The sequence below is a fragment of the Symphalangus syndactylus genome, chromosome 3, assembly GCF_028878055.3.
Source record: "Symphalangus syndactylus isolate Jambi chromosome 3, NHGRI_mSymSyn1-v2.1_pri, whole genome shotgun sequence".
Taxonomy (NCBI): Eukaryota; Metazoa; Chordata; class Mammalia; order Primates; family Hylobatidae; genus Symphalangus; species Symphalangus syndactylus.
In genome coordinates this window covers 105,631,101-105,649,783 of record NC_072425.2, presented here as the reverse complement: position 1 = coordinate 105,649,783, position 18,683 = coordinate 105,631,101, and the positions used below count along the sequence as shown (strand labels likewise).

The 18,683-nt window shown below is 35.8% G+C and overlaps 1 protein-coding gene across 5 annotated transcripts in view; it reads left to right on the top strand.

Annotated features, from left to right (window-relative positions):
- Nucleotides 1-18,683, top strand: part of PPP1R9A (protein phosphatase 1 regulatory subunit 9A) — a 425,821-nt gene that overhangs the window by 371,006 nt on the left and 36,132 nt on the right. For all 5 annotated transcript variants that reach the window (XM_063634668.1, XM_055272657.2, XM_055272660.2 and 2 more), the window contains 4 exons: nucleotides 5,120-5,173; nucleotides 7,661-7,890; nucleotides 9,397-9,493; nucleotides 9,594-9,765. In XM_063634668.1, the coding sequence (XP_063490738.1) occupies nucleotides 5,120-5,173; nucleotides 7,661-7,890; nucleotides 9,397-9,493; nucleotides 9,594-9,765 (553 nt within the window). The remainder of the gene's footprint in view (nucleotides 1-5,119; nucleotides 5,174-7,660; nucleotides 7,891-9,396; nucleotides 9,494-9,593; nucleotides 9,766-18,683) is intronic.

The following is an 18,683-nucleotide window of genomic DNA, read 5'->3' as shown; positions in this document are numbered from 1 at the left end:
GTTGCTCCTATCTGATTGTAATATTTCTAGAACTAGAGCTCTCTTAAAACATTTCCTGCAAAGATATTTTTCACTTTTTAAAGAAAAATGTTTCCATGCTCTCACAGGGTAAGTAGAGAGAGGGCAAAAGTTCAGTCTCACTATTTAAGTTTCTGTGTAAAGGATGTTTCTATTTCTAGCATAGTTATATTTGGATTATATCGATCCAGTAATATGAGTGCATGTTCTGTATTCATCTTTTTGAAAAAAAAAATTATACACAGCAGGTACACCTTCAGAATGTTAAATGAAAGCTCCTGTTCTCATAGGAATGTGTATGTTTATTTGTGCTGAAATCCTGAGGTGCATATCTATGGCTTTCGTATTAAAGATGACAGAAGAGATGAAAAAGATGGTCTTGTAAGTTAAAAGGCTTTGACCTGCAGTCCTTAACCTTTTCTTTTTATTTATGCCCTCCTAATCCCAAGTCTTTTCTCCAAACCTAGCTTCTCTGAAGCCCAGAAACTCCAACAGGCATCTCAGGCTCTATTTCTATTAACCAACCCTGTTGACCTTCTATCCCTGCAGTCAGCCTGCCTGACCATTCTTGCAAACTCTTGGACCTGTACTTTGAAAAGGTTATTGATTCTTGACATAAATCTCTTAAACATGTGGAAAGGGAACTGCTCTAGAATAAGAAAACTCAACCTTTTACCAACTATGCTTCGTTTGTCAAGGTCCTTCATCCCTGTGAAAAGCAGTTTTCTTTTCCTCATGAAATGGAGATATCTTGGGTCCATCTTGCTCACTTTGCTTGGAAAGTAGGGTCCACGTCTGGACAAACAGGCCAAAGACACATGACATCTGATCTGGCTATAGGAACAAAAGACTAAACAAGCCATCCAGCAGCAGGTTGCCTCTGACCTTTGTCACAGGGTGATCTGGAGAATTCCTACAAGGTGTTTTTATTAATCTCCCTGAAGTATCTTGAAAGTAGATTCTATGTCATGTTCATGTATCCTCAGTGATTAGCATAGTACCTAGCACGTAGTCTCAGTCACTAAAGGCCGATTGATTATTAAGGGAGGTGGAGGTGTACTTTCTAAGCTTCATTAATAATAACAGCAGCTGACTGAGCACCATTTTGCATTCAGTGTCAGAATGCTCAGAGACTACCAGAAGTGATCCATGGTTTCCAGTTGGAGTAATAACTTCTCATCTGAGAGGTTATGATGATGACATATGCCTTGGGGTTTGGGGGAAGATTAAATGAAAAATATATCCCAAAGCAACTGGTTCAGTTAGATACATGGTTAAGGGAGGAACAGAGGCAGGAAGAGTCAAATCTGGTTTTGTTTCCACTCCACCACCTGTTACTAGTGGGAACTTGAAAAGGTGTGTGACTTCCCTGAGCCTCTTTCCTCATCTGAACCATGAGGTTCACAACACCTGCCCTGCCTCCCCCAGTCATTTGCAATGATAAAGGGAGATGATTAAAAATAAAGGGGCCTACAAATGTAAGCAATTTAGTATTAGTGGAAAGAACCATGGGCTGGGATTTCTAAAACCTGGCTTTGGCACCTGATAGCCTTCCAAGGTAAGCTCACTAGACACAGGTCCATACTATATAAAGTGAAAGGGTTCAGTTAGTGTATTTTGATGCTTTTCTTGTCAAAAGTGATGAATTTGTAGAAATTCTCTTAATGTACATACAGAATTAAAATAATCACATATTTTTAATTTTAGGCCTTACGTGTACTAAGAAAATCTTGTCCATTCTGAATAATGTGTGAATTTACACAATTCATTCTGCTTTCCTATACGTAAAGAATTTAGCTATACTTAGTAACACTCCAAACTTTCAGCAGTTGTTCTCACCTCACTGCTAATTAGTTCAGTTCCCTCCTGTTACCCATTTTTGGTGAGATGGGAAGGGTAGAATAGATCAACATGGGCTGTTTCACAGTTTTACCTGGGTTTGTCCCACAATTTGTGGATTAATCTAGTGTATTTATTCACAAGAAGGAAAATATTGTCTCAGGACAAGAATTTCTAAACTCTGCAACCTTGACAACTACCTTCAGGTTCTTTGTTTCATAAATGTCACTCACACCTGTTGTATGTGAAAGGGCCCTTGGAGTTCCTCACATCTAGCATTTTTCATATGGGAAACTGAGGCCCAGAGAAGCAGCTTATAGAAGACACAGTGATCTGAGAAAAGAAAAGTCCAAAATGCCAACAAGCTGCATGCCATGTGCTTGGTTACCCTACCAGGAGTTAATAAAATCTGTCACTTGCCCATAGTGCAGTGTTCACTATGAAATCTGCCCTTTTGATTTCTTGCTTCTCTTTAAATTGAATCAGAGGTGTTCATTTTACTTCAGGTGTGACATTTTACAGCAGTTAGCACATGTAACTGAGAGGTGAAGCTGGGGTAATCATATTTGAGTTCTTCAGATCATTCTTTCTTGGTCCTGGCTGAGTTTATTGAGGATGTACTATATGCTAGCCACTGTGCTAAGTGCTTTATATGGGTTATATCACTTAATCATCCAATAAGGAAGGTTATGACTTATAAGGAACTGAATTTTACAGGCAAGGAAAGTGAAATAAAAGAGGTTAAGTAGTTTTCTAATGCTCCATAGAGTAGGCCAGAGATGAATTCAAGCAGTCTAAGTTAACTACTCTTCATGCTTGACACATGGTTGAAAGAACAAGAAGTAGATCTTGTCAATAGCGATTGCAAATCCTCTAAAATCACCTAAGTGTATGGATTTTCTGGATGCCTTAGCACAGAGCCACATATGTTTGTGTGCATATACGTTATTTGTTTTTGTAGATTTATATATAAATAATGTGTCTAATGTCTAAGTACGTTTGCCCTTTTTTACGTTATTAGTTTATACTGGTGGGGGAGATTAGCCCTAACATTTATTAGAGGGAGAAAAAGTTATTTTCACAGCATCCTGCACATAGCAACTCTTCAACGAACGCCTATCGAATTCATCCTTATTTTCGAAGGAAAATGGCAATGGATCACAACGAGAAGATCCAGGTTTTAGTTCTGGTTTTAATGGTGATTCACTGTGAGGACAAGACCAGGTTGGCTGTCTTCTCCAATCTTTAGTCTTCCCGTGCCTAAAATGAGTTCAGAAGAGCCTACAGTTGGAGTATCCACTGGGCATTCAAGCCTATCTGACTGGCTAGCCTGGTGTTGTCAGGATTCCAAAAGATCCATCCAGACTAGGACTTAGGATGAGTATAGACCTCATCAGTGAAGGGGTAGGGAATTGCAGGGATTTCCAAGCAGCACTGTTGTGTCTTTATACCTTCTTCCAATCTAGTCATTGAGAAAACTTGTGATTAGATTCCTTGCCAGGTGCACTAATACTCTGATCATCTGCTAAAGGCAGGTAAGTAAGAATTGTACCACTTGTGCTGTGGTAAGAAACTAAAAGAGCCAGATTTTGTGCCTTATAAAAATAACATTTCCGCATAGGGTCCTACTCTAGAAACTGTTCAAGCATAGAAGCCCCTAGGAGCCAGTGAGGGTGCAAGGAGCAATAGCCACACCAGCAAGATGGCCAGAGTGACCAGGTCAGGAAGAATGTAAGCAGTGTGAGTGGGGCAGAATCAAACTGAAAAGTTTCAAAGTCACCTCTCAGCACCAAGAGCAGTAACAAGAGCAGTGGCAGTGCAGACCTCATGCCTTTTGCATAACAGGAGGGAACACTTTACAAGGAACTTAGGAACCCTCAGGTTCTGGGCAGTTAGCCACTGGCATCCAAGGGGGTCGAATAGACCTGTCCTTGGTTCTTCCATCTTCCCTTTATCATCCTTCCCATGTGTCCCCATGAACTTGGTAAAAACCCAAGGGAATATAGGTTGCAAACCCAAGAGAGGGCTGAGGTTTATGAGGTGCTGTGGTCTCCACAGGTTCACATTGCTAGTCTGAAAACTCCACATTTCTGTCCTGTCAGACTCACTCACTTCTGATAAGAAAACCTCTTAGCCTTACTTGATTACAGTAATAGTAAAAGTTTATGGTCCCTCATGTACAGTCTGAAATCCAAAACGCTCCCAGTCTTTTTTGTAATTTTGTGTCAAACTAATTTAGTGGTACAACCTGACCTAACAGGATGCTACTTACAGTCTTTATGTACCTCTCTTAGTGGGAATATTCATGTTTGGTGGCAAAAATAATTCATGTGTTTGACTATAGAGTGCCTCCAAAGACCCTGCTGTGAATAATAAGCAATTTGTAGAAGATACATCGTAACTACCTTTCTGAAGTTGGAAGAATGCTGACTTCCAAAAACATCTGGCCCCAAGGATTTCAGACAAGAAATTGTGAACCCATACGTTGTTTTTCTTAAATTTGGGAGTATTTATTGATCCCCTAAGGAAACAAATGATTCGTTCAGTTCCTTCTTCCGTTACAAAGAAAACAAAGCAGGGAGGAGGGACAAGCAAAACAAATGTAAACTGTGACTCTTATGCTAATAAGCTGTAGCAGAAGCTGTTGGGGGTCTGAGTCTTCAAAAGGAGCAGATCTTTTGGAGGACAGAAATCTGGATCTGTACCTTTCCTGCAATTAAAAGAAAAAATATATATATATCAGAGATTTCCCCGTGCAACTGCAGTCCTCCTCCTCTCTCCCTTTGCAGTGGAGCTGCTGATCAGAATGTGCTTGCAACTCACAGGACCATAGCGCCACCTTTCTTGCAGATTTGGAATAAATCTTCACACTTGCAGGTTTGGAATAAAATCACACTACCAGCTCACTTGCCTGCTTATGCTGTTCAGTTAGCTAGACTTAGCAAGGAAACAGTTCCTTGACACCCAAATCATAAAGGAAGAGCTGCAAAGAGGGCAGTAAAAAGTGTTTTCTTCTCTTGGTCCCTGAGCAATTAAATAGGTAACCTAATCTGATGTTAGGGAGTATAGACCATAAACTGTGTTTAATTAGTTTGCATCCAGTGTCATTTCACACAGTAGACACTTTAATTTACAACTTGCTGCACTGCAGCACTTTTCTAGGCCTTTTACTATGTAATAAGGCATTCTTGTAGCTGCTGAGGCTTTACAAATATAGATACACTTTCTTAGTTCAGATTTTTTCTTTCTTTTCAATTTTCAGTTGCAAATCAAACATGCAGTTACAGAAGCAGAGATTCAAAAATTGAAGACCAAGGTAAGCACCGAAACATGGTGTTTGAATTTTACTTTTTAAACTTCAGATACTATGAATAAATTCAATCCTAGGACTAAAGGATTTGTCCCTGTATATTTGAAAGAATACAAATGTGATAGATTGATTTTCACTGTCAGGCCCATAGACAAACCTGCCAGTGAGAGCAAACACCCACATCCCCCTCAGTGCAAATAACACAATATTTTAGATATATGTATTTATGTATTTGCACATGTGTCCTCTGAGATTTCCTTAAAAAGTAATATTTTTAATGGTTCAAGCATGCAAAGTATGTTTTGATTACTAATTTCTTAAGCAAAGCTACTGTATCTCCCCTTTACTTACCTTATTATAAATAGATTTAATCATTTGTAGGAACAAATTTAGTATAGCACATCAATGTTTTATAAACAATTTCTAATAATTAAATCTTATAAACTTAATACATGCATGCATAATTTAAGTGCCAGGTACTACTGGAAATTTTTAGTTGTTTGGTTCACATAATTTAAATTTGTGGGGGAGAAAAGATCTTGATAAAAGGGAGTATGTATTATTAGTCTATATATTTTCATTGACAAACTTTAAGGCACTTGTATGAGACACAATTCTAGCAATTTTGTTCAGTTTTATCAACTATACAATTTCAAAGATTTAAAAATATATTTTAAATTACTTTTAAAGAAATATTCTTTATTGTTTCTGTGGTCTTTTAAAAATTAAAACATAATTACCTCCCCCAACCACCACCACCACTACCACTAATGATCTCTTTTGTTGTTCACATTGAACACTTGTTTTGGTTTCTCCATGTGTTTTGGATGGAGATGAATTAGCAAGGCTATTTTGGTTAGATTCTATTCTCAGCTAATTCACTCTGCAGCTCTTTAGTCAAACTACGTCTATACATCATTCACGGTGTTAGTCCAGCTCTGTGAATAATAATTTTAAATTAGTAGCCGTTGCTAAATAAGCAACTTCATACAAAACATTGCTTAATAAAAGATGCAGTAAATAACCTATTCCTGTTTAAAATTGTTATTGTCTCTTGACATAGAAAGAATTGAAGATTTTTTAAATTGTTGTTTTAAAAAGATCTCTTTTTCCCTTTGATTGTAAATGTTTTAATGGCGCTTATGTATTAGACTATAGACATTTAACTTAGAAAATACTATAAATTAGCATTATATATTTTTTCATCATTATATTGGCATGTAATATCCACAGATTAGCACTTTATTATGATTCTTTATTATTCATTTTGATAATAGAATTCCTAACCTGGAAATTGTTTTGGCTGCTAACTTTGTAAACTGTTTTGCAAATGTGTTTTGTTAAAAATATTTGCAAAAACATAGATGTGTGTGTATATAAATACATGTTTACTTTTGCTAAGTGCTATGTGATTTTGAACATTGATAGTTTATAATGACTTTGCATCCTTTTGAACTTTAAAGAAGGCATATAAAGTAGATAAAGTACCAGTTTGAAGGCCAGAGAGTTATTGGGAATGACTTTTGAGCCCTCACCTAAATGATCAGTCTTGGATTTCTGTAGAAATGAGGGTATTAGACTAGTTTACTATCTATTCCTAAGAGTCCCTAGAAGCAGAAAAACAACAAGCTGGTTATGGCTTTCTGTTCCGTGGGAGGGAATTAAATTAACCAAGCAAAAATTTATATTTTTACTTACACTATCTTTTATATTTCTGTGGGAATTGAGGTTTATAAAGCTTGAGAAATTCATTACACTACATGTAAAATAATGAGCTATAGAATATGTTCATGTTCCTTGAAATAAAGAATGAAATAAGATCATCAAAAGGGTTAAAAGCAGAGTGAAAGTGGTTAATGTTTATCAGATGATTCTTATACCCAAGGAGCTATTTCAAGCATACTGATGTGTTATATCACAATTCTGTTGTATGGATGATATAATTGAGTCTTGGAGAACTTCAATTACATGTCTAAGGTTTAATGGCCAATAATGGCAGAACTGGGATTCAAATCCATGCTGAACGACTCCAGAGACCCCCCTCTTAACCATTAAGCCATACTGTGCTTCTAACTCCTCTCTCCTCCCTGGCCTCTCCACTCCCTTTTTAGTTAATTTTTTATATGTAATTATATATTTTTTAAAAACTCTCAAAACATGTTGACATTCGTTGGATATATCAAACTCTGAAACATCTTTTACTGCTCACAGAATTTCAGATCACATGGTGTGATGGAAATATCATGTGAGGTGGAATTCAGTCCATGTTTTATCACTTATCAAATGTGTGACCTTGGACAAATCGTTTCGCTTTTCAAGGCTTCCATTTTATCATCTATGGAATTATAAAAATAATACCTGCTTTTCTCATCTCAAGTGGTTTCAGTGATTGTTTATGATAATAGAACTTGATCTACAACATGCTATAAAAATGAGAGATTTTTGCTACAAAAGTGGCCAAATTATCTTTGCCTTGACATTTGCTTTCTCCAGCTGCAGGCAGCAGAAAATGAGAAAGTGAGGTGGGAACTAGAAAAAACCCAACTCCAACAAAACATAGAAGAGAATAAGGAAAGAATGTTGAAGTTGGAAAGCTACTGGATTGAGGCCCAAACGTTATGCCACACAGTGAATGAACATCTCAAAGAGACTCAAAGCCAGTATCAGGCCTTGGAAAAGAAATACAACAAGGCAAAGAAGTTGATCAAGGATTTTCAACAAAAGTAAGCAGCTTCTAATGACTAAAGAATAGTTATGTTTGTCTAAAGAAGGTTTATGTCCAATAATTTTGTAATATCTAGTGGAATAGAAAAGATGACCTTAGAGATATCTTTCCTATCCAGGAGCATAGTTACAGCATAAATACACATTAAGTTTTGGAAGTCACTTCTATCGCTTTTTCATGAGATTATATTTTGTATATTTTATAGTTTTTGGCTACCAGGGCCTCTTTGCTATTTTTGATAATTAATCGTTGTTTATAACTGTTAAAACATCTGAATTTCTTTATTCTTTTTGAAACACCTCTGTGATTTAGAAGCAAGAAGCCCAGCTGAAAGTCATGCAGAATGACTGACTATTTGATGTGGAGCACGCAAGCCGCAGCTGGGGCCTGAATCAGGCTGCTCCTCTCTATTCTTAGATCAGTAACTACAGAATTTCCCACTGCAGACAGTGCACATATCGACTAGCAAGGCCCCCTGCCCTGCCACTCTGCATTTCTCAGCTGTTGAGAGAATCAGGAGGGCCTGCGTTCACTGCAGGGAGAGAGACCATTACCACAGTCTGCTTTTGATTTTCAACAGCTGTTTCTGAGCTACTGCTCCTTTGCTTCCATCTCTTGGATCTTGGTGTAATGTCACGGAGACTGACCACGGAGATTTTTACTAGATTTTTTTCATCAGTTACTTCTGGCTAGTTAGAACAAATAAGTAGTACCAGTACCTTTTCTGGTCTTCCATGCCAAGCCTCAGAAGCTAAGCATATATGTAAGAATAACCATATTTCTGTAATTTCCTATTATGGAAAGAATGTTTTTAATATTTAAAAGAGATTGCTATCAAAAGTTTCTTGTTAAAAGGGGAGTAATTATTCTCTGTGACTATAAATTCAATACATCACTGTTTTAACTATTTGCCAAACTCTTTTTCGTGAAATAATTTTATAGTAAATTTTGCTAAATTTGCATATTCTATTCCAGGTTTTCAAATTGGAGCTATTTCTCTTCTCCCTATATTATCCTTAGGTCTATAAGTGAGTGCCCCTCTCGATGTTTCTGACCCACCCAGCCCCCTCTTCACTGTTATTCATAGAAATCTTACAATTGTCTTTTTTGAACTCTTATCTAGTTACATCAGTTTACTATACTATGCTTATGACATTGGAAAAATGGAATTATTTCTACCTGACAAGTAATTATCATCTCCACTAAATTACCCAACGTGGGTATTAGTGCAGTCGTTCCTATCTAAATATGTATGGGTGTTCTAGAATCAGGAGCTACAAAAGAAAATTATAGTAAGCAGAATCAAATCATTTTTCTTTGCCTTGTGACCCATTAAAGATGTTTTAGTTTCTTTCATTACTATACTTTTTCCTCTAACTGATTGAATGTTGTCCATTTAAATAACTGTTCAGTTGCTTTTCCTACTATGCAGTTTATTGTTTCAGATAAGAACTTTCATTTATTGAGTGTATGATATAATCAGAACTATTATTTTCTTCTTAAGAGAGCTTGATTTCATCAAAAGACAGGAAGCAGAAAGAAAGAAAATAGAAGATTTGGAAAAAGCTCATCTTGTGGAAGTGCAAGGCCTCCAAGTGCGGGTGAGTTGTGTTCCCTAAGACACTAAATAATAAGATGGTTTTGCTGTACTTGGAGGGGAGTGCTGGTTTAGAGTTTTATGAATGGATTTGTTTTTCCTAGATTAGAGATTTGGAAGCTGAGGTATTCAGGCTACTAAAGCAAAATGGGACTCAAGTTAACAATAATAACAACATCTTTGAGAGAAGAACATCTCTTGGTGAAATGTCTAAAGGGGATACCATGGAGAACTTGGATGTCAAGCAAACATCTTGCCAAGATGGCCTAAGTCAAGGTTTGTTTAACCCAACCACAAAAATCATTTTTGATGACTGTGTAATTTGGCCTTTTATTTTTCTTTTTCTGACCCAGAGATTTAAAAGTTGGAAATACGTTCCTACTATGGGAAAGAAGAAAAGGCTTATCAAAATAGGAGTCAATCATTTTAGCTCGTCTTATCAAAAATAAATACTTTAATATGTAGAATTAACAAATCCCAACTAAAGACAAGCCAAATACTATTTTAAAATCATCATAAAATTGATAGATTTAATAAACTGCCTTACAAATTGTAGTTCATCCTATCTAGGATGAACTACACTACTTACGTGTTAATGACTAAGGTTTAGTCTTTTTTTTTGTTTTTTTTTTTTTTTGAGAGTCTCATTCTGTCATCCAGGCTGGAGTACAGTGGTGCAATCTCAGCTCACTACAACCTTCACCTCCCAGGTTCAAGCGATTCTCATGCCTCAGCCTCCCCAGAAGCTGTGACTATAGGCATGTGCCACCACGCCTGGCTAATTTTTGTATTTTTAGTAGAGGTGGGCTTTTGCCTTGTTGGCCAGGCTGGTCTCAAACTCCTGACCTCAGGTGATCCGCCTGCCTTGGCTTCCTAGAGTGCTAGGATTACAGGCATGAGCTGCCACACCCAGCCAAGCTTTAGAATGTTTAAGTCACTAGAATAAAGATCCTTTTCATAATATCAGAAGGCAGACTGCTGCTTTCAGCACTTGAGATTCATGTAGTTAACGAAGTCCATATAGTTTTGTGCTTTTACCATGGTGTACTGTGTACACTTCTTGGGTCTTTCACGTCAAAGACCAAATAAGACCAAAACACTGGAAACATTTTGTATTATAAATGATTATCTTCATTCATACACCAACCATAAATAAATAACTTATGTTCTTACACAGATACCATTCTTAGATTGTACCTGTATGAACATGAATGACTGTTTTAATATCTGTGGTATATTTGCAAATTAGAAAACACATAATAATTATAAAGATAAATACACAGGAATGTGTGGCTTCATCTTTTTAAATATATACGTAGTAGTCCCTGGAAAATGAAAATAAAAGAATGTGGTGCAGCAGGGTTGTCATGACAGGACCAACAACTCAGAGACAACACTTTGACGTGCAGTAAAACCCTGTTATAATGGGCTTTTTAGTTTTTTCATGATCTTTCTCACATATTACAATGTCTCCAGTGAAGTTTTCCTGATAAGCAAGTGTTTATATCCTATCATGAACTTTTAGAACTAAACTCTTAGCCATTAAAAATGGAAAGTATTAGAAATCTTCATTTAAAATTAAAATGATATCTAGAGATTTGAATCCATTCACTGGGTTTATATCCTTCTAATGGGTTTTCCCTAAATAGGATGTAATTTATAAATAGTGCCTCTTAGGCAGCTGAAGGAGGAGGATTTAGCATTAGCATTACCACTAAGTGAGGAGCTGTGTGACTTCGGGAAGAGTATTTAGCTTCTCTGGGTTGATATTACTGTGCATATTATTTTAAAAGTAGTATTTCCTTCTTCACCACTTTATGGCCTGTTTTGAGACTCTATGGTTTAGTCATTGAAGCCAAAAAAGTAATTTATTTGAGCGCTTATGGAATTATAATTTTTATACCTGGAACACTATAAGATTGATATCTAAAGAAGAACATCAAGAATCAAACCAAATTTTTTACCTTTTTGAATATTTTAATTTTTAAAAAATTATAGTTTATATATAATAAATACATATTCCTGCTGTGGCATACACAAAGTATGAGCAGTATCTAGTAGCTTTTCGTTTCTATTCATTTCTTTCAGTTTAGAAATCTGTATCTTGTCAAACATATAATTAATGGTCTTTATTAAATTATATGACTGCAGAAGATCAACACACTATACTATTAACATGCTGATTTGGATCAAAACCTTACATTTCTTCTGAACCCTTTTTCTATTCTACACCCTCCATTTTGCCACATAATTATCAGTTTCCCTAGCAACACTGTCGGTTCACAGTGAGATGTGGAGACTACTAATTCTTACTGAAACCAATCCATGCTTATGCAGTAGAGGTAGAATCAGTCATCGCAGACATTAGTAGCATACATATCAAGTGCTCTTCCAGTTTTGCTGTGAGGACAGTCAGTGATAAATCTCTTTGAATTTCAATTGCTTGATCACATAAACTAAAATGGCTTGGTCAGTAGCTAGGTAGGAATGCTCTGGAAAGCACTTTTCTAAATTGATCCCTTGCTTCTGTTGCTAGGGAATGCTGAAATACTAGAGGTTTAGAAAGGAAAGTAAGGCTGCAGACCTAACATAGGCCATTCCACATTTAAAAATCCACCACCAACGTTTTGTACCAGGAGAGGTATAGCACTTCCAATAGTTCCCAAAGTTCCTAGATGCAAGTGTTATCCTGCCGACCTTCTACCGACTGTCCAATTCTGATTTGCTTTTCAGGCACTGGAGTGGTAGGATGAGTGGTTTAGCATGTTTTTAGGCATTGAGGTAGCTCATGAGGCAAAAGAATGATCAAGTGTAGGTCAATGAAAACGGTCAGAATGAAATAGTAAAAGGAAGGGAAGGCAAGCTAAGGAGGAAGGAAGGAAGGGCCTCTGAGCAGCTGTTTCTTCATGCGTACTCAAGTTCATCCACAATGATGTGACTCTCAATATTGAATTATAAATTTTTGAGGAGTAAAACCTTTTCCAAACCATACAGAAATTTAGCACAAATTTAAAATTACGTTTGACCACCATTTGTATGTTTCTCACTAAAACCTAAGCCAACTCAAGTATTATTAAAATTTTGATAACAATCATCAATACAAATTTGTTATTTCATATATTGTAACACTTTTTTCTTATCATGATTACATAAAGCAGATGTAACAAATTTTTTTCCACCAAGAGCCATAACAGACCCCAAATCCATTCTAGTTTATATCAATGTGCTGGTCAAGTATTTTCCTTGTGTTCCAGGAGAGGAAAAATGATAATTATGCCCTGCTGCTATGTTTCATGCTTGTCATTTCTTAGTGCCTAAATAATGCCAGGATTAGGATAAAAACAGAGAATAGCTATGTTAGAGTGATCTTAGTAGGCTAAAAGCTTGTAATGTTAGTTTTATTGGATTTCCTAGAAAAGTCACAGAAGCAATACAATCTGAGCTTCTAGATATTCCAGGATCCTTATGTTGATACCATTTGCAGCTTCAAATATTTTGAAGGCTGGTTTGCTAAAGGATTATGCATATCCCACAGAGATACTGAAAGAAAGACTAGGGCCAGTAGGTGGAAGTTACCTATGAAGGCATATTTCCGACTATTCTACCATGAGAGATCAGGAGTAAGTATGATATCATTCAAAAAATTGTTTTGAACACTGAAAACCTGCTTCCAGGCAGGCCTTAGGTGGTACACTGACTTGTAAGAGAAAGAGTGGCTACTAGGCAGAAAGAAAGTACTAGGTCCTGCTGATTATACTGCAAGGTATATGATTTGTGGGATCAAGGATGAAAGAGGAAAAGTTTGGTAGGAGACAAATAAATAGAATTTAAGGAACTATATAAGCATCTCAAAAGATGAGAGGGAGTTCAAAGAAGAGAAAATTGAATGACATTAGCATAATTTTTTTTCTGATTCATAGTCTTTATGTTAAAAAGGTAGAGCCATTTGAAATGGCATAGTGTGTTCTTGGAGTAGAAGTGGGCTTTGACTGCAGAAGGGTTTGTACATAATTTTGTAAGCATTGTGACCCATTCACAGTTTTGAGGCATAACAGGAACTTAGTCACTTGTAGGTTTGTAAATGTAATTCAAGGATTTCTGTGACGTTTTAATATTGCTACCAAGTGCTGCTTCATTTCATTCTCACACCTACCTACTCAGTGAGTGGACCACCAGTTAGGTAATACTGCATGTTATCTTCCCAAAAGTGTGAACAAGGAGGGTTATATAAAGCATTTTATACTTTGTTCGCTTAGTTACTTACTGTTCCTTAGCTCTAATGAGAACTGAGCAAGAAAAAAATATACTCCAGCCTGAGTGATAGAGCAAGATCCTGTCTCAAAAAAAAAAAAAAAAAAGTGACATTGAAAACTGTTAAATATCCTGTTAATATTAGCAACCTGAATCCAGAAATGTAATTAAAATATATATAATATGACTAACTTGAGTCTGTGTAAACAATACAAAATTGTTTTAACATTAGAATACCTACTCATATAATTAACACATTAACTAGGGGAAAAATACATATAATTATTTCAATGGATGAAGACAAACATTTAATGAAGTTTAATACCTTTTCAAGTTTAAAAGTTTTATCAAACTAAAAATATGGAGGAACTTCCATAACTTGATATTGTGAGGCTAACAAAAGTCTCTGTCACACATTATATGAAGTGGAAAAATGTTATACTCAATAATTTCCTTTAAAATTAAGAATGCTTTTAATATTTCATCACTAAGTGTATTACTACTGCTTCTATTCAGTGTTGTCCTAGATGTCCTAGCAAGTACTACCAGATAAGCAAAAGAAATCAAAGATTTAAGGAATGAAAATAATCAAAATTTTCATTATTCACTGATAATAAAATTGAATACATTAAAAAACTCAAGAGTCTTCTGATTATTAGATGTTATAAGAATTAACAGGGTAGATGGATTTAAGAAGCATCAGACATCAATCATTTCCAACAAACAAAATGTAATTTTCTAAAATATACCATAAAAATAGCAAAAACCGTGTATGAGGCAGTCAGTGATGAATTTAACAAAAGATCTCAAGACCCATGGAAAGACATGAAAGAAGACTTGCATAAATTGAAAGAGAAAGGAAGCCTCAATATTATAAAAATGCTTTTATGCAAAATTAATCTATATATCCCATGCAGTTTCAATTAGGATTCAAACAGGACTTTTAACTTCTTTAGAATTTGGTAAGTTGTTTCTAAAATGTATATGGATGAATGGCTTGGCCCAGAATAGGGCCAGGTTCTCCTGAGGAAGAACAAGATGAGGAACTTGTTCTTCTAGATACTGAGATTCATTATGAAGTAAAAGTGATTAAGACCATGTGGTATAGTCCCAGCAATTGTCAAGTGGTCTAGTATGCAGAATACAGAGTCCAGAAGCAGACTGACACATTTATGTCAGTTTGAGAATAATACAGAGCAGACACTGCAGTTCTGTGGGTAAAAGATGGACTAATAAATGGTGCTAGGAAAATTGACCATCCATATGGAAAAAATGAATTGGATTCTACCTCACATTATTCATGAAATAAGTTCCAAATGGACTACAGTCTCAAATTTGAAAGACGATACTTAACACTCTTAGAAGAAAATGTAGGATTTCATATGATTTCTTTTTTTTTTATTATACTTTAAGTTTTAGGGTACATGTGCACAATGTGCAGGTTTGTTACATATGTATACATGTGCCCTGTTGCTGTGCTGCACCCATTAACTCATCATTTAACATTAGGTATATCTCCTAATGCTATCCCTCCCCGCTTCCCCCACCCCACAACAGGCCCCTGTGTGTGATGTTCCCCTTCCTGTGTCCATGTGTTCTCATTGTTCAATTCCCACATATGAGTGAGAACATGCAGTGTTTGGTTTTTTGTCCTTGCGATAGTTTGCTGAGAATGATGGTTTCCAGCTTCATCCATGTCCCTACAAAGGACATGAACTCATCATTTTTTATGGCTGCATAGTATTCCATGGTATATATGTGCCACATTTTCTTAATCCAGTCTATCATTGTTGGACATTTGGCTTGGTTCCAAGTCTTTGCTATTGTGAATAGTGCTACAATAAACATACGTGTGCATGTGTCTTTATAGCAGCATGATTTATAATCCTTTGGGTATATACCCAGTAATGGGATGGCTGGGTCAAATGGTATTTCTAGTTCTAGATCTCTGAGGAATCTCCACACTGACTTCCACAGTGGTTGAACTAATTTACACTCCCACCAACAGTGTAAAAGCGGTCCTATTTCTCCACATCCTCTCCAGCACCTGTTGTTTCCTGACTTTTTAATGATCGCCATTCTAACTGATGTGATATGAGATGATATCTCATTGTGGTTTTGATTTGCATTTCTCTGATGGCCAGTGATGATGAGCATTTTTTCATGTGTCTTTTGGCTGCATAAATGTCTTCTTTTGAGAAGTGTCTGTTCATATCCTTTGCCCACTTTTTGATGAGGTTGTTTGTTTTTTTCTTGTAAATTTGTTTGAGTTCATTGTAGATTCTGGATATTAGCCCTTTGTCAGATGAGTAGATTGCAAAAATTTTCTCCCATTCTGTAGGTTGCCTGTTCACAAAAATTCCAAATCGTAAAAAGGTTGGATAAATTTGACCACAGTAATATTAAGAAAATCTGATCATTAAAACACATTATAAAGTACATGGAAAAAGAAGCCAAAAATTGAAGAGGGTATTTGTAGCACATATAACTAAGAAAAAAATATTGTTGTCCACAGTAAATTAAGAACTCACATAAATCATCAGAAAAACACAACCAACATAGTAGAAAAATGGGCAAAACGCATAAGAAGTTCACAAAAGCAGGAACCTAAACGTTAGTAAACATAGACAAATGTTTACTAGCAAAAATCAAACAATTGGCAAAGATAAAGTTTCACAGTAAAATGTGATAGCCAGCACATGGAAAAACAGGAAAATTCATAAAACTGTTTCATTAAAATAATTTGGCATTATTCATTAAAGTAGAAGATGTGAAAATCCTGTGGCCTGGCAAATTTACTTCGATGTGTATATATATCCTCCAGACACTCTTGTTAGTGTATACCAAAAGGCATATTCAAAAACATTCCATGTAGCATTGTTTGTATAGCTGCAGTAAAAAGTTAATTAATTTTAGTCACACCTCTCAACATAATGTTGAACAAACAAACCAACTAACTAAAAAACAATTTGCAGAATATTATATACAATTCACTATCATGCATCTGAAGTTTAAAAGCAAGAAAAACTAATCAATACATTCTTTAGGGATAAATTTATGGAATAACTAGAAGAAAATGCAGGGGTTACAACTAGAAATAGAGAACAGAGAGGGCTTCAAAAGTAATAATTTTATAGTTTAGGCTTGATGGAGGTACATGGTTGTCTTTTTTCTTTTTTCATATGACTTACATATATGGTATACATTTTTATATAAATGTTTTAGACTAGAAACTTTAAAATAATTAAAAGGTAAGAATAAGAAAACCACAAAAGATTTTTTAAGCTAAAAAATATATATTAGTTTAAGGTTTAGTAAGAAAATAAAAAAGGATAGCATCAGCCAGACATTTATATCCGTAAGGGTGTTCCTAAGGTCATTGGACTCCTCCAAGAAATCATTTTCTTTGCCCTTTTTGCCTTTCTCTTGAGCCATCAAAATTAGCAGCTCTTTTCAGATACCTGTGGATTTGAGGCCAGGCCAGACCCCTACCACCATGTCTGCTTTATTTCCTGATAGAGTTTGAGAGTACATTAAGCATTCTCTTTTAGCATTGGAACCTAGAATTTTAAAATAAGGTTAAAGGCATGATTAAAGCCAGAATTTATTAAATGGAAAGTCATTAAAAGAAAAGTGAATGCTTGCACTGCATTATCAGGAGAGTCTCATACAAGAGCATTAGATACAGAGCAATGAGGTAATTATTTCATGCTGTCACACTGTTTTGTTCTAAATTGGAGACTAGGGAATTCTAGAGTAGATTCAGCCTTTTAAAAAACAAAAAAAAAATTATGCATACAGATATAATGTGGTAAACTTTCACAATTTGCATTTTTCCTGAAAACTTGTTTTCAATTTTGTTTAATCCCCAATAAATAATTTTGACCAGAAATATTGAATTGCACTAATTAAAGGGTGAACATTCCTGTTAAATCACTATGGGAAATTTTAATGAACAAGCCAAGTGAATGAGAAATCAATATTTATTGATTATTTTCTGGCATACCATTAAGGCCAAAATCTGTCCTCTTACTTAAAAAGCAAAGCACCTAAATTGCCTGTCTAGTTTTGTGCAAGTTTTGAATCTGACTACTTGTAAACGATTAAAACTTTTGGTGCCAAATCAGACATTCTAAAGGAGGTACTCAGTTGCAAATTGACAGCTCTGCTTCATTCATATTTCTCACTGCATCTTCATAAGTTTGTAGAACCCACCAGACCCTTCAGTCATACTGAGTTATAAAATAGTACTGGGAGATATCTAGGCCAGGCACGGTGGCTCATGCCTGTCTTCCCAGCACTTTGGGAGGCCAAGGTGGGTGGATCGCCTGAGGTCAGGAGTTCAAGACCAGCCTGGCCAACATGGGGAAACTCTGTCTCTACTAATAATACAAAAATTAGCTGGGCCTCGTGGTGGGCACCTGTCATCCCATCTACTCAGGCTGAGGTGGGAGAATCACCTGAACCCGGGAGGCGGAGGTTGCAGTGAGCCAAGATGGTGCCCCTACACTCCAGCCTGGGACAGAGCAAGACTCTGACTCAAAAAAAAAAAAAAAAAAAAAAAAAAGTTGCTTTAAGAGGAAACACAATGTTACTTTGTCAGAATGAGCTTTAACTTAGTAATTTTCTGTTCATTTTAGGAAAAGTGGGCTACTTTATTTTGGCTTTTGAATTTTACTTGCTTTTAATAGAACAAGATACATTATGATCTTTTATAAGTAAAGATCATTTCAACCCAAATGTGAGTAATTTCTTTTCAAGGAAACTTCAGAAGACTACTGTATTCCAAATTACTTCTTATATTGACATATGGTCTGATTCACCATGATATGTATATGATATTATGGTCTGGTTCTCCTGGTTCACCATGAAATTCTAATTATAGATTAAATAATAACCATATAGCTATGCTAAGATAAAATTGAGTAGGCTAGGATATCAGG